The sequence below is a fragment of the Lactuca virosa genome, chromosome 6 (genome assembly GCF_052849685.1).
Source record: "Lactuca virosa cultivar CGN04683 chromosome 6, Lactuca_virosa_CGN04683_v6, whole genome shotgun sequence".
Lineage (NCBI taxonomy): Eukaryota > Viridiplantae > Streptophyta > Magnoliopsida > Asterales > Asteraceae > Lactuca > Lactuca virosa.
Genome location: NC_136431.1, coordinates 103,771,504 through 103,787,414, shown reverse-complemented (window position 1 = coordinate 103,787,414; position 15,911 = coordinate 103,771,504). Strand labels below are relative to the sequence as shown.

Genomic DNA, 15,911 nt, shown 5'->3' with positions numbered 1-15,911 from the left:
GTTTTAATGTGACCGATATAAATAGTGGTTGCAACATAATTTTAAAAATAAACGAGAAGTCAAAATATTGTTTAATTTTCAATAAATAATTAATAAAATATTGTATTCTATGCATTGGAATTTTTTTTTAGAATGGTAAATAGTAATTTTTCTCATATCCATTTACCAACCTTACTAACAATAGTGGATCGGGCCATTTAATTATTTAGATATCTAATGGTTCAACGCTAAATCATTAAGTTTCTACCAAACAATCTTTTATTTGTTTATTTATTTATTATTATTATTTTTTTATATATCACTTTGTTATATTACCTGCAATGTTTCATTCTTTTAATCGACACATACACCAACCAAATTTATTCAAATTTTCATAAACCATAAACCCATTTTCTATTTATTGGTCTTCTTTATCCTTGTTTAGATAATGTATTTCATCTTCTTCGTGTCTTGCTTGGAAAATAAGGGCTGAGATGTAATTACCTTTCTCTTGGTTTTACCTTGATTTAACTCCTATGATTATGTTTATGTCACTTTGTCGTTAATGTTTATGTTAAGCATGTACTACTGTGAACATGAATATTATATGTTTCATGTTATGTTGCTTGCGGGATTTATCCTATTTATGTAATGGTCAGACTGAATTTGTTAAAAAGATTTTAAACATTGGACCTTAAGGGCTTTGATCATTCTAAGGGGGGAGGGTACCATGCACGGGTTTGGAAATATGTATGGGAGGTACCGCCGGTACCCCCAAGGAGCCATTTCTTATTCAAAGGTTTAATAGTTGTGGGTTGAATGGGTTTAATAAACGGCTTCACTAACCCGATCCTCATTTTCAATTCAAGCAATAGTCACTTTGTGCATTATGCATCAAAACTTGTACCAATACAATTTTATATGTTTTTTAATTATTTTCTAAATTAGTTTGTATATTTTTAATATTATGTAAATTAGTTTTGTATAATTTTTATTAGTTTGTGTTTATTTTAAAATAAAAAATTAAGTGGATTGAGTGGGTTGGGAAAGATAGGATTTCCATGTGTTGTGGGTTGAGAAAGATGGAAAAGAGATGAGAGAGAAATGCTGATGTGGCGCTGATATGGCAGTGGGTTGAATGGGTTGGGAGGGTTGGACTCCCTCCACCCTAAGTTGCAATCGGAACATGGGTTGTAGGTGGTGTTTGTTTTTTATCTGCAAATGTTCTTAACATCTTTTGTCTGCGCCGTACAGACCACACGCAAAGATTAGCTTCACAAAAGATTTGTTTTTTAGAAGACTGTGTGTACCTAAAAAAATTGGATTAGAGTCTTCTAATTGTAATTGACAACAAAAAAATGTTGTTTTAGCCATGTTTTTGTTTTGATAAAGACCTAAAGTTGAGATTTGTTTCTATTTTGGTCTTTCTGGTTGTAAAATGACTTCTTTGCCATATAAGAAAATTAATCAAAACCGTATGGTTAAATCCATAAAATAAAATTAACAAAAAAAACTGCCTAGGTATGAATTTGTACAACAACTTTTTAACAAGAAATCTTAAACGTTTGGTATTTAATTACAAAAGCAATAAAAATCATTACTTCAAGAAATGTCGTTCACATATAAACACTACTAAACCTCATAATCAAGCAACAACCTCTCAATATTTAAATAAATCTAAAGTAATACCAGAAAAAAATCCGATTGACATCTAAGCAATTACTTCGTTTGAATAGATAAAAATATTTTTGAATTAAAATGAAAAATGAAAGTAGATATACACGTTTTTTTTTCCCGCAAATAAGTGTTTTCTAAATGGGCCTTTACTATTACAGTATAGTAGTATGTAGGGCTTGCTTTTCATGGGCAGCCTATGTTATGCTGTTTGTGGGCCGGGCGGCTAGCTGAGCTCTCCACGAAATTTACACAAAAAATAATAATAATAAACGCTGAATTCCGACTACAGTACAGAGGTGCCGGTCACTGTGAAACTGAAGCAGAAGCAGAACACTAAAAGCCCCAAATTTAAGCGTACTGTTGATAATATTGATAGCAAGTCTCTCGTCGAAAATTCGATATTATCTCTCTCAAATTTTATGTTTTTCTTAGAATTAGAGACCGTCTTCCGAAATTAATGAAGAATAACTTATTCTAATTGGTTAATTGATGCTATGTGAGACTCTTAGTTTCATTTATTGTTGTATATTCGACTCTACAACGCTTATAGATCTCATGATCATGTTCAGTTAGCTATAAGAGAATGTATCTAATCTAGCTGTTTTTTTCTGGACGCCACTCTTAGATTTTAAGATCAGATCAGGTTAATCTGTCTAGAACATTTCTTCTTACTCTAACATGGCAACCGGCTACACAATTCATTAAAAGTCTTGTTGTTCTCATTACATTGTCGAATCAACATTTTGTTCTTTTTACATATTTAGTCAAACACTTCATTCTTTTATACTAAGTACATTACATTATATTGTGCAAGGACAATGACATGACTAAACAACTTTTATGGTTCGATGTTTCTGAACTATTCATTCATTAATATATGACAATGAATGGTACTAGTGCTGTTGGCTATTTTATATTGTTTTGTGTGTGAAAATAAAAAATTAATTTGTTTAACATAGTACCAATGCTAGGGAGGTCAAGAAACTGTGGTTGTCCATTCTTTAAATTTGTAGATGTAAAACATTTTAGTATAGACTGATTAATTAAAAGAATTTGTTCAATTATTTTTCAAAATATATGAATTGCAAGTTTGTTAGTGCTACCCTCTTTTTTAGAGTCACTACTAGTGTAGCACTTTTTACAAAATAAATTGTTATTTTTAACAATGTAGGAGACCATGGGTCAAAATAGAAACGGACCAACGTGGCTTGTTTCTAACTAGTTTACAATTTAATTAAGTTAAGTGAGATAAGTTCATTTCATAGTCATTAAATTCTTGGACCCAAATGATATCATATCACTGTACTCATTGATATCTACTATATTTGATTCCATCAGCTCATTTTTGGGGCAATCTGTTTTTCAATTCATCTTTAATTTGTCTTACATTTTCATTGAAATTTCATAGAAATTACGGATTGTAGGCCCCACACAAACAGGCCACCAGTTTGAGGTTGTTCATTTGAATTTTTCGTCTTCACAATTAAGACTATATAAATCCTCATGAGGGGCAGTTTGAATATGCATCACTACCAAAAAATTTGTAAAAAAAAAAATTACAAAGATTTGCATTAACATAATGAATCCGTGTGTTTTTGTAATTTTCTCACTTCTATTGCTAAATGCTGAGACGACAACTTCCAACCAGTTGGGAGGTGGAGATGATAATGGTGTTATTATGAGAAAGTGTTCTGATAAGGAGAGACATGCTCTTCTTGATTTCAAAGCTCGCCTCCAAGACCCCGATGAAACTCTCTCTACATGGAGAGCTGAAGAAGAAGAAGAAGAAGAAGATTGTTGTAAATGGAGAGGAGTCACATGCAAAAACCAAACACATTATGTCACACAGCTTGATGTTGACGGATTTGGTCTTGTAGGTGAGATTAGCAATTCTTTGCTTAATTTAAGCAGTTTGAATCATCTTAGTCTTTACAGAAACTCTTTTCATGGAACCATTCCCACCTTCATTGGTTCCATGACTCGTTTAAGGTACCTTGACCTTGGTCGGAATCATTTTAATGGAACCATTCCCAGGTTCATTGGCTCCTTGACCGACTTAAGGTACCTTGACCTTTCTGGTAACTCTCTTTATGGAACCATTCCTCCAGAGTTTGGAAACCTCACTAACCTTGTAGATCTTTGGCCTGGAATTGGATCTAGAGTTGAGAACCTCGACTGGTTGTCTCATCTCTCTCATTTGGAGTCTCTTGTAATGGATGGGATTTCTCTAGCCAAACAAAATTATTGGGTAGATGTGATTCTGAGTCTCCGGAAACTATCATGGTTAAGTTTAGATGGATGTGAGCTGTCACAGGTCATGTATCCATATTCTTCTTCATTTCTCAACTCTTCTTCATCTATTAAATACCTTTATCTTGGAAACAACAATCTCAACTCATCCATGTATCGTTGGTTGTTCCCATTGACCAGCAATACGCTTGATGCTCTTGATCTCTCTGGCAACATGTTAGATGGGATACCCAAAGATCTTGGTAGCCTCTGTAGTTTGGAATATCTGTCATTCCATAGGAACTCTGTTGTCAAATTTCCTGATTTTCTCAACAACTTGTCGTCTGGATGCACATCGCTTACATTACAAGGGTTGTTTGCTGGACATAACCGATTTATAGGGACACTCTCCAATGAGATCCTAACATTCAAAAATCTTTCCATTCTTGATATGAGCTCTTGCAGTCTAGGGCCTCGCTTCCCCAAATGGATTCAAAAAATCAAAAATCTAACATATATTGATATTGCCAACAATGGAATTTCAGACACGATTCCTCTGGGGTTTTGGGACATGTTTCCTTCTCAATTAACATATCTCAATCTCTCTTCCAACAACATCAGTGGGAACGCACCAGATTTATCATCAAATTTTAACAACAATTCTAGGATAGATTTGAGTTCCAACAGATTTTATGGTTCAATAACAAATATCTCTTCCACTGTCACATCATTAAATCTTTCTAGAAACAAATTCTATGGTGGAATCTCCTTCTTATGCCAAATTGTTCCTGGGTTTTTAGTTGTTCTTGACCTCTCCCATAATTTTCTAAGCGGACAACTTCCAGACTGTTTGTGTCACTTCAAAGAACTAAAAATTCTTAATCTAGAACACAACAATCTATCTGGAAGGCTTCCTCCCTCCATTGCATCTTTGATAAAATTGGAGGTATTGTATTTGTACAAGAACAACTTCTCTGGAGAATTGCCTTTGTCTTTAAAGAATTGCACAAGTTTAAGTTTTTTGAATTTGGAGGCCAACAAGTTTTCTGGTAATGTGCCTGTTTGGATTGGGGAAAACTTATCAAGGTTGTATGTTCTTAACCTAAGATCAAACTCGTTCTTTGGAACCATCCCTTTACAGTTATGTCAGTTGGCTAATCTTCAAATTCTGGATTTGTCACTGAACAATCTCCTTGGAACCATCCCCTCGTGTTTGGATAATCTTACAAGCATGGTTCACGCAGGTTTATTACCAACACATAATGTTCATTCTTATTCAATGAAATTGTTGTCCTCAAGATATGGTGTTTATGTTGTACTTCATGATGAGTATGTTGACCATGCAATGATGGAGTGGAAAGGATATGAACGCGAACTCACCAGTACTCTGGGATTGTTAAAGAGCATTGACTTGTCAAGCAACAACTTAACAGGACAAATCCCATATGAAGTTACCAATCTTTATGGACTGCGTGTACTCAACTTGTCAAAGAATGGTCTATTTGGAGAGATTCCGGAAAAAATTGGTCAAATGGAACAACTTGAAACTTTGGATTTATCTAGAAACAACTTGTCTGGAGAGATGCCGTTAAGCATGTCTAGTTTGAATTTTTTAAATCATCTAGACGTGTCATATAATAGCTTGTCAGGGAGAATTCCATCCAGCACTCAGCTGCAGTCTATTGAAGCTTCAAGATACTATGGAAACACAGGACTATATGGACCTCCCCTTACCAAAAAATGTGATGGAGATGAAGAATCAGAAGCACCACCTGTCATTGGTGAGAGGGAGGATGGTGGGGAAGACATAGATGAACTTTGGGGGTGGTTCTATATTGGTGAAGGCACTGGTTTTGTTACTGGATTCTGGATTTCATGTGGTGCTCTACTTCTCAACCGTCGTGGGAGACATGCTTTTTTTCATTTTTATGATAGATTCAAAGATTTGGTTTATGTGAAGGTGATGGTGTTCTTTGCAAATCTGCAAAGGGTTGAACATAGATAGTCTTGTAAAATCATGCTTCATTTCTATTTGACAGAATTTTAACTTTTAAGTCCCTATTATCAATAAAATTACCACCAACACCATGGGTGGCCTTTCTCCATTTGTGTCAACTAAGGCAACCTGAAAACTTTATATTTTAAATCTATTTAATTAATGTTGTATGTTTTTAATGAACAATTTTATAGGACAAATCTCAATGTAGGTTATCTGTGGAAGTGATACTAAAATATGGTCCATCCATATACACTTGTTACTCACATGCTTTAACTTGTGGTTAACTTACAAAATATTGGCTAAACTGGACTAATAGATCGATAAACAAATAACATGAACTCTAAATTTGGGATTTTCATGATCACTATAGACTTTCTATGAAAGCAAGATTTGGTTATATACTAGAATAATTATGTCTTTTTGATTGAATTTAATTGGCATACATTAGGTTTAATACGGTACTCCTCTAATTAGAGTATATTTCATACAGATTATGAGATTAAGATGTCTTTCTATGTATTTTCTCAAATTAAACTTTATGTTATAAGGTAAGAATGTTTATTAAAAAAAATATCCAAATTTCAAGTAACAATTACATGTCTTATTAGAAAGCCGTCATTCTAGTTATTATACCAAAAATGTTATTACTATTATTTTTTTTCATTTTTATTTTATATTAAAAAAAATTTTAATTTACAAAATAATCACAAAAACAATAATCTTAAAATGGTTGATTTTACAATTTAGTCCATCATAGTCAATGTTTTAAAAACTGGATCGGTCATCTTAGTTGTTCGATGGTCAAACAGTCGGACCGGTCCAAAAACCCAGATGACATCATTATTATTTATAACTAAATATAAAATTATAAAAAAAAGTACAAAATATGAAAATAACCTCCTTGCAGCCGGTGGATGAAAGTTTCACAAAAAAACCTTCACATATTGTTTTATAAGAAGAGTCCTCTTTACATATTTCTAAATAATATAATGTGATTAATATAATTATAAAAAAGCATGTTAAGAGAGATCAAAGGGCATGTGTAACATTCATTTTGGTGGATAGTTGTGTGTCCCACATTGACTCAACGAAGAAAGAAGTGCACAAAAACCGTATTACCGGACCAAAAAAACCAAAACCAGTCTAAAAAAAGACTGAATCTTTTGGAGACCGGTCTTGGTCTGTTAATGTGCATATGATATTTGTTTCGGTCTTGGGCGTTGTGATTGTAAAACAACTTGTCTACCTCAAAAGGAAAATCAATCAAAATGGAGTGGTTAAACCCATAGAAGAAAAACGCGCAAACAAAAAACTACAATGGTATGATTCGTAGAGTAACAGTAACACACATACAAAAAAAAAATACTATTTCAAGAAAAGTTGTATACATATAAACCAGTAAATCCAAGATAATCAAGCAATCATGACCCAATCATCAATATTTAGATAAAATTAAAGCAATAACAAAAAAAAATTCTAAATTGTCATCTTAGAAATTAATTGGTTTGAACCGATAAAAATATATTTAGAAAGTGGAAGTAGACTTACTTGACAAAATCATTGCCCATAATCATTTTAAAGAGTTTTTTACTTTTTGTTTTTAAATGGGGTTTTTCTTTGTAGGTGGTAACAGTTTTTTCTTTGCATGTCCCCATTTTTTTGTTGTTACGTAATTGCACTACAAAAAAAATGCCAATTAGTGACGAAAACGAAATGGTCACTAACAATAGAAGGAGTCGTCTCTAAATGATTTAGTGACCAAACTTTAGGTCGTCACTTTTCGTCACTATAGGTCCGTCAGAAAAATTGATTAGTGACCAATTTATAAAACGGGTCACTAAATAGTGACTAAAGTATTCTTGTCACTAAATCTATGACGACCTCTTTTGTCACTAAATGTTGTCACTAATCAATGAAAGTCGTCACTGTTTTATCTAATCAGTGTCCATAAAAGGACGACCTCTTTTGTCACTAAATGTTGTCACTAATCAATGAAAGTCGTCACTGTTTTATCTAATCAGTGTCCATAAAAGGACGACCTCTTTTGTCACTAAATGTTGTCACTAATCAATGAAAGTTGTCACTGTTTTATCTAATCAGTGTCCATAAAAGGTCGTCACTGTTTTATCTAACTAGTGCCCATGAAAGTCATCACTGTTTTATATAATTAGTGACCATAGAAAGTCGTTATTGGTTTATCCGGTTAATGACCATAAAAAGTCGTCACTGATTTATCCAATTATTACCAAAAAAACTGGTTACTGATTTTTCTTGCTATTTCTTGTATTTGACCCATTTGTTCTCAAATTTAAACAAACCCACAATATATAAATTGTTCTCTACTTATAAAAAAAGAAGCTAAAAGAAGGAAATTTCTTTTACAAAGATCTAAATCACTAAAAACTACATAGTTAAAAATGGGTTATATTGCAATTTTTCATTCCATTCCATGATGGAATGAAAATTAACAAAAAGGAAGGAATCACATTTCCTCTGTAATGGCCACATTCCATTCCATAGTGGGGGCTTTTTCAGCCTTAGCCTATGCCCTTTGCTTTAAGTAACATTGCTTCTAACCTTCCTGCAATAAATTGTAACATTGCTTTATGTAACATTGCTTCTAATAGGAATAAATGAAGGTAGGGTGTTATAATCAACATATCAAGATAATCTATGTTGCTTTTTCTTGCATTTAGTTAAAAATAATTGAAAGAATAACAAGAGTTGTTGCAGTGTTGAAAGGCATACCTCACATGTAGGCTCTGCACAAGAATAATGGTCCTGCATTCAAGAAACATCAAGCAGGTAAGGATAGAGGACACTCTCAAAGAAGATAATTGAGTAAAAGATCTCAAGACATCTGCATTTCAAAATCATTTAATTGATGAACAACTTGTGTTTATGTGAGGTCTCATTTCAACTAACATGATGTTTTTCAAGCATTTCAAGATTTTTGCAGCTGTCTCCTGCTTAGTAGCTTCACTTAAACAGTTAAATCTTCCAGCAACATGTGTAACAAACACATAAAGCTATTTGAGATTAAAAAACAATAATTGTCATAATATCATTTAAGCAAATATGATATATTCCATCACTATATTTGGTGAATACTTACTATCTCTCGGATCCAAATGGAGTATTGTGTTAGACATACAATTCCACTACCGATTTTGGAGTTGGTGGTGCTGGACCTGCTGCTCACTGCTGAGTTCAGACCTGCAATGTTGTAAATAGAAATGAATGAAAGTAGGATGCTATAATAAACATGTAACAAAAGTGTGTTGCTATTTATTGGATTTACAATATTTATGATAGAATTCGTAAACTGAAATAGAAGAGAAAAAATATATATTAACTATAAAGTAAATATGGATCTTATTGAAGCATCCCGTCTAAACTGGGAAAATATTCAGCTATCCCACAGTCTGCAAGAATATGATATTAGAAATGGTTAATTGCAAGAAATAGCAATGAACTTTTATTCATTTGTTTATTATAGCATCCTACTTTATTGAAATAAATGAATTTATAGCAATCTTATCCCAATACAAAGCAAGTTTTTGTGGTAATTTCAATGTATAAGGTCTTAATAAGATAAAAATTGAAAGTACAATGCTATAATTGTGTCTTTATAAAATATGATGCTTGTATAAGAGCAAAAATAAAGGTACAATGTTGTAATAAACATAAATGAAAGCATGTTGCTATTTCTTGCCATGTAGAAAACCTAAGTACCAAAAGTTGTTCGTCTTGTTTGTGAAAAAAATCATTATATAAATGAAATTAAAAAAATCGTAAAATAATAAAATGATTTACTATTTGACTTGGGAGAACAAATCCTTTTCCATCAACACATTTTTTTGGTTATAATATGATATAGACTCTTCAGCGGTAGGGAAAAGCTGCATGAATAAGTGACACTTAATATAGAGTTTGTATCAGGGGTAGTTTAGTAAATTGAGCAGTTGATGTTACCTCGAGATATAAAAGAATATATGAAATCACTAAGCCTATTCTGGCCATTCCGGCCTTACAGTGGACAACGTGCAAAGAGTTTAAAGGTGTATGAGAAAATGATGAAATGGAAATTTGGAATAGACAAGGGAATGGAATGACATCATAAAGATCTAGAGCAGCATTAACAGCACCACTCTCCAGTTCAGGGCTTCCAACTTCTTTCTGTGAATATACAATTAAACTTAAAACCATATTATTACAGTAAAATGAAAAAGAAAGAGAAAAAACATAAATTGATTAAAAAGAACAAATACATACCAGAATTCCTGTAAGAGCAGTAACTTATTGCATAACAAGTGAGAGTTTTTTTTTTCAATTGAAAGTCAAGGTAGATGTCTCTTTTCACTATACTTCCTCGAATGGCATCATATATTTTTTCAACCCTGCAGGAGTGAATATGCAAGCAATGTAGTAAAAATGACATAACTGCCCCTAATTAAAGCCCAACATAAAGTAAACAAATTGACAAAACAAAGAAGTTCTTTTTTTATTTTACCAAATTTTGTAACAACTTATATCCTTCAGTCAATACCATAGCTGAGAAAGGTGAAAAGGAAGATAAAGCTGATTTATTTCACCTTTTAAGTCATACACATATTGAACCTGAGGTTATAAGTTCAGAGGTGGGGAATGAACAGTTAACCAAAAGATTTGTGGATAATGATGCTCAACAAAACGTGTCCAAGCCATTTAAGATGAGTAGCTAATCGCTCATATTCTTGTGTATTGTGTTTGAATGATTTTTATTCCATTTTTATTAGAGGTGGAAATTCCAATCTATTTATATGAAAAAAGGTCAATTTGGGTTCAAAAGTCACCTAGTTATTTATTAGCCTGTTATTTGAAAATTGCAGCCCAAAGAGTCATCAGCTCTTTCTGTATCCAAAAGTAAGTATGCTTTCTTTAAGATTTATGTTGGTCTAAACATAGAGGAAACAATGGTTTTTAGAATAATGACATCATGTTAATAGCATAATCTATAAAAGCATTAGTAATCAATATAACAATCAGAGTTAGGACAACAGCCACCAAAACAGATTTCCAAAAACAGTTTAGTTTACAAAGTTAAGAACTAAATACATAGAGGTAATATACCCAAACTGGCAAATTTTGGTTACCCAAATCATAACAGTTTGAGCTTTTGTATGTGACCTAAACAGATCACGTTCTTAATTGGATGCATCACAAGTCTGATAGCTTAAGGAACTATTTAGGTACATAGAAATTGGAATAATACTTGAGTTGGTTCAAGGTTACTTAAATGTCTGGAAGAAAGTTTGTTTGCAAAATCCAAAAGAAAATGAGTAAAGCTTTATTCCTTTGCTTATCTAGGATACTGTAGGTCAAGTCAAATTAGTGGCATTGTTAAGAGAATGAACTGGGAAGCATTTACAATCGATTTCCTTATTTGATTGAAGAATAAACTACGAGAGGAGCTAGCATAGAACAAATAAACTCACTGTCAAAAGACAAATCATAGAAATTCACAGCCACTTAGAAAGAAAAAAAAAATCGGAATTAAACCTAATAAAATCGGAGTCATAGAAATACACAGAATTGAGAGAGAGAGAGAGAGAGAGAGAGAGAGAGGGATACCAGAAACGCAATGACCAGAAATGGTAGATGCGATGAATGGAGAAGGAGAGACGAATATGATTTGTCAAAAGACAAATCATAGAAATTCACAGCCACTTAGAAAGAAAAAAAAAATCGGAATTAAACCTAATAAAATCGGAGTCATAGAAATACACAGAATTAATTGAGAGAGAGAGAGAGGGATACCAGAAACGCAATGACCAGAAATGGTAGATGCGATGAATGGAGAAGGAGAGACGAATGGAGATATGACTGCGGTGTACGTATCAGGGTGAATTCTTTTGTATCCGATCAGGTTGATACGGCGATGCGATGCAATTAGGTCAAAACGGCGATGCGATGCAATTAGGTCGAAACGGCGAGGCGATGCGATACGATGCAATTAGGTGCAAACTCTCGTATAGAAGTCGGGAAGAGAGAAATAAGGCTAAGGGTAGGGTTACCACCAGCTACTAAAAAAGTGAAGGCACATCAACGGTGGAACAGGGTACCCGCTTTTAGAACCGAAACCGCCTCAAAACCGTCGATACCGAAACCGAAAACGGTTCCGGTTGCGGTTATTAAAATTTTGGAACCGCCTTAAGCGGTTCCGGTTCCGGTTCTCATTTTTCTGGAACCGTTACCCGCCGGGTACCCGGTCCAATGACTGCCTTACAAAACAATAAAACCATATTTTTGGGTTTAATATAATCAGTAAGCTATGTCTAATTAAATTTAAGAATTAGTATACAAGAAAAACAATAGTATAATTATATGTAAATAAGTAATTAATATTTTAATTATGTAATTCTTGAATGAAGTATCTATGATTTAAATAAGACAAAACTTCAAAAATGGTCCCTGTGGTTTCCGAAAATATCAAGTTTAGTTCCTAAGTTCAAAAAATCTCACAGATGGTCTCTATGGTTTCAAAACTTTTAACAAATGGTCCTTACGCCTAACTCCGTCAGCTTTCTACCGTTAAGTGAGGGGCATTTTCGTCATTTCAATACACAGGGACCATTTATGAGGTTTTCTCTATTTAAAAAAAAAGAAAAAAATATATAATTATTTAATTAAAGGGCCCCACCCCTCTCTCTCTCTCTTAATTAACATAATACCAGTTAACCCTATTACCGGAGAGGGTATTCCAAGACTCGTTACTCTAATCCCTGGCGATGGGATCGGCCCTTTGGTGACCGGCGCCGTTGAACAGGTCTTCGAGGCAATGCGTGCGCCGGTTACCTTCGAGAAATTTGAAGTTCATGGCGACATGAACACGATACCCGATGATGTTATGGCTTCGATTAAGAAGAATAGAGTTTGTTTGAAGGGCGGATTGATTACGCCGGTGGGCGGAGGGGTTAATTCGTTGAATCTTCTGTTGAGGAAAGAACTGGATTTGTATGTCTCGCTTGTGAGCTGTTTTAATTTGCCTGGGTTGCCTTCTAGGCATGAAAACGTCGATATCGTGGTGATAAGGGAGAACACGGAGGGGGAGTATTCGGGTTTGGAGCATGAGGTTGTTCCTGGTGTCGTTGAAAGTCTTAAGGTACATTTGGGTTTCTTAATTTCATTATCATCGCATGCTTGTTGTTCGATGAAATGCCTATGTGAAATTGGCTACTCTTGAACTGCAGTATATTAGTTTCTTTGTGTTGTGTCTGATTATGGTGTCATTTTAGGTGATAACAAAGTTCTGCTCTGAACGCATAGCACAGTATGCTTTTGAATATGCTCATCTCAACAACAGAAAGACTGTAACAGCTGTTCATAAAGCAAACATCATGAAGCTTGCAGATGGTCTTTTCTTGGAATCTTGTAGGGAGATTTCTAAAAGATATCCCAACATCAAATACAACGAAATCATTGTTGATAATTGCTGCATGCAACTTGTTTCAAAGCCTGATCAATTCGATGTCATGGTATGTTAATCTTATCTTCTTAATCTATCATACACCATCATTTCCATTTTTTTACACATTCTTCCTCACTGAATCTTTCAGGTGACTCCTAACCTTTATGGCAACCTAGTTGCAAACACTGCAGCTGGAATTGCTGGTGGGACGGGTGTCATGCCAGGAGGTAAGTACTCTTGTTGCTATTTCTTGATTTTCTTCAATTGAGACCTAATTAATAACAACCATTATGATTGGAATTGTTGCAGGAAATGTTGGAACTGAGTATGCAATCTTTGAGCAAGGTGCATCAGCTGGAAATGTTGGGAATGTTTAAGCGATTCGACGCCTAAAAGAAGAGAACGCAGGTCATCGAAAGCCATTATGAAGTCCTGATAATGAACCTTGCAGACTTCTTCGATCTCAACCTCTTTGGATCTGCAGAAATGATGGAGGTGGTGGAGTCGGGTTTCGGGGTTACCCGAGGCGAAGGTTTTGATGATGAAAGGGGATAAGTCTTCTTCGTTTGATATGGCGGAAGATGAGTTCATCGACGAAGTGAAGATCCAGTTTAAAATGGGTTCTTTTGAGAGAGAGAGAGAGGGGGTGGGACCCTTTATTAAATAATTATATTTTTTTAAATAACAAAAAACTTCATAAATGGTCCCTCTTTTGTGAAATGACGGAAATACCCTTCACTTAACGGCCAAAAGCTAACGGAGTTAGCGAAAATGACCATTTGTTAAAAGTTTTGAAACCACAGGGACCATCTGTGACGTTTTTTGAACTTAGGGACTAAACTTGATATTTTCGGAAACCACTGGGACCATTTTTGAAGTTTTATCTTTAAATAAATTTGATTTAACTCTACTTCATGATTTAGTGGCCACTGTATTCCTTATGGTATTTCCCTAATTTTTAAAAGGACATGCTAAATTTTGTGAACTACATTCATTGACCAAAGAAATTAAATTTGCGTTGATATTGGATGTAAATTATTAAATTGTAATCAAATTTGCTTTGATTTCTCAGTTTATTTTTTATTTTTTACTTCAAACCTCTCCTTACTAATGGAAATTGTTATTGTCATGTATGATATTTATAAAACTTCTATCACCAAGATGTTTTTATTATTATTGATAATCACAATTTCTATGAATAAACAGTGTGCATTGCTCTCTATTAAGGTTATATTAAAAACCGACAATTATAACATAAATATACCTTGTTTATAATTAATGTTTGCGTTTAGAAATAAAAAAATTAGTTGTTAATACAAATTTATGTTTAGAAATGGGGTACCCAGTACCGGAAACGGAACCGGCGGTTCCGGGAGCGGTTCCAATATATAAAGAACCGGTTACACCGGTTCGGTTCCGGTTCCAACATTTCAAGAACCGCCGGTTCCGGTTCCGGTTCCTGACAAATAGGGCGGGTACCCGCCTATGCTCACCCCTACATCAGCCCACATCACCTTCACTACTAACCTACTACCAAACCACTAACTCTTAAAAATGGTTACCACTCCACATCATTTTTTTTTCTTTTTTATATTTTTAAACAATATTAAATTAAATTAAAAAATAATTCAAATAAAACACACATTAAAAACATTAAATTAAAATACATTGCATTAATTTTTAAACACACAAACTTAAATCCTAAAATATTTAAAAAACAACAATAAAAAAAATCATAAATTACTTATTTTTCCTAAAATACTTAAACGACAAAAAAAAATCCTAAATTACTTATTTATCCTAATTTACTTAAAAAAACACACAACTAAAACATAAATATTAGAACCTAATCGTCATATTTAGAACGGACACGTTGTTGGATTTTCAGAAATGTGGCGAGATTTTCAGGGTCGAGATCCGGTTGAGGTTTCGTGTTTATGATTTGAAGATCGGTGAGAGCGAGTTTTTGGCGACGACCTTCCTCTGCTGATTGGTATTTTTTTCTAGAAAACTTAAAGTTTTATCTATGGATTCCACAAGCCCGTCGTCGCTAGTTGCGGTTGCTTTCCCCCTTGAAGACGCCGCCCGTTTTGCTTTGTCCCTACCCGGTGGTCGACGGAGTTGGACTTCAGGCGGACCCTCTTCCTCGGCACCATCGACGTCATCATTGAGGTCTAGCCCAAAACCCGCGTCCGATTCAGAAGTTCTTGTTCTTTTGTTGGAGCCGGTGGTCGAGTCTGAATGCGATGTCTCTGGATTAAGGACCCATTTTGGACCTTGACGGCACACTTCCCACGCTTTTTGGTGACCAAATGGTTTACCGTTGTTGGTCAGTTTGAATTGGTAGCACGCGGTAGATAAAACGTTGAAATCGTTGGAACCACTTTTATGCATATTTTTTAGATTTTCAAATATGTCATTAAACTTTGTGCAAATCGCGCGAAGATCACGCCATTTTCCGTTGACCGCGTAGTAGGACCGATCCATTTTTCTTCCAAGAAGCACGTGAAAGTGGTCCACAACACGATTCCAAAAACTTTCTCCAGATTGCACGTTGCCTCTCCTCGAATCACAGGA

At 34.2% G+C, this 15,911-nt stretch overlaps 2 protein-coding genes and 1 long non-coding RNA gene across 16 annotated transcripts; 2 read left to right on the top strand and 1 right to left on the bottom strand.

The window, feature by feature from the left end:
• The first annotated feature begins 3,235 nt into the window (after positions 1 to 3,235).
• On the top strand, positions 3,236 to 5,890 carry LOC145121815 (receptor-like protein EIX2). The gene has a single exon (XM_079057516.1). It carries the CDS (start codon positions 3,236 to 3,238, stop codon positions 5,888 to 5,890), a length of 2,655 nt encoding a protein of 884 aa, XP_078913642.1.
• A 2,318-nt stretch (positions 5,891 to 8,208) lies between these two features.
• Positions 8,209 to 11,923, bottom strand: LOC145120408 (uncharacterized). Of its 14 annotated transcripts, XR_013714188.1 has the most exons (8): positions 11,684 to 11,923; positions 11,498 to 11,592; positions 10,160 to 10,284; positions 9,701 to 10,063; positions 9,241 to 9,309; positions 9,000 to 9,100; positions 8,633 to 8,913; positions 8,209 to 8,465 (listed from the first exon to the last, which is right to left on the bottom strand). It is a non-coding gene; the product is annotated as an uncharacterized LOC145120408 (long non-coding RNA). The 14 variants fall into 14 exon arrangements; XR_013714190.1 differs by having other exon boundaries at positions 8,633 to 8,665; positions 8,810 to 8,913; positions 9,000 to 10,063; XR_013714192.1 differs by having other exon boundaries at positions 8,633 to 8,665; positions 8,810 to 8,881; positions 9,000 to 10,063.
• A 681-nt stretch (positions 11,924 to 12,604) lies between these two features.
• Positions 12,605 to 14,369, top strand: LOC145122652 (isocitrate dehydrogenase [NAD] regulatory subunit 1, mitochondrial-like). Its single transcript, XM_079058213.1, has 4 exons — positions 12,605 to 13,028; positions 13,162 to 13,401; positions 13,483 to 13,561; positions 13,644 to 14,369. Exons 1-4 carry the CDS (start codon positions 12,705 to 12,707, stop codon positions 13,709 to 13,711), a joined length of 711 nt encoding a protein of 236 aa, XP_078914339.1. The 5' UTR covers positions 12,605 to 12,704; the 3' UTR covers positions 13,712 to 14,369.
• Positions 14,370 to 15,911: the final 1,542 nt, after the last annotated feature.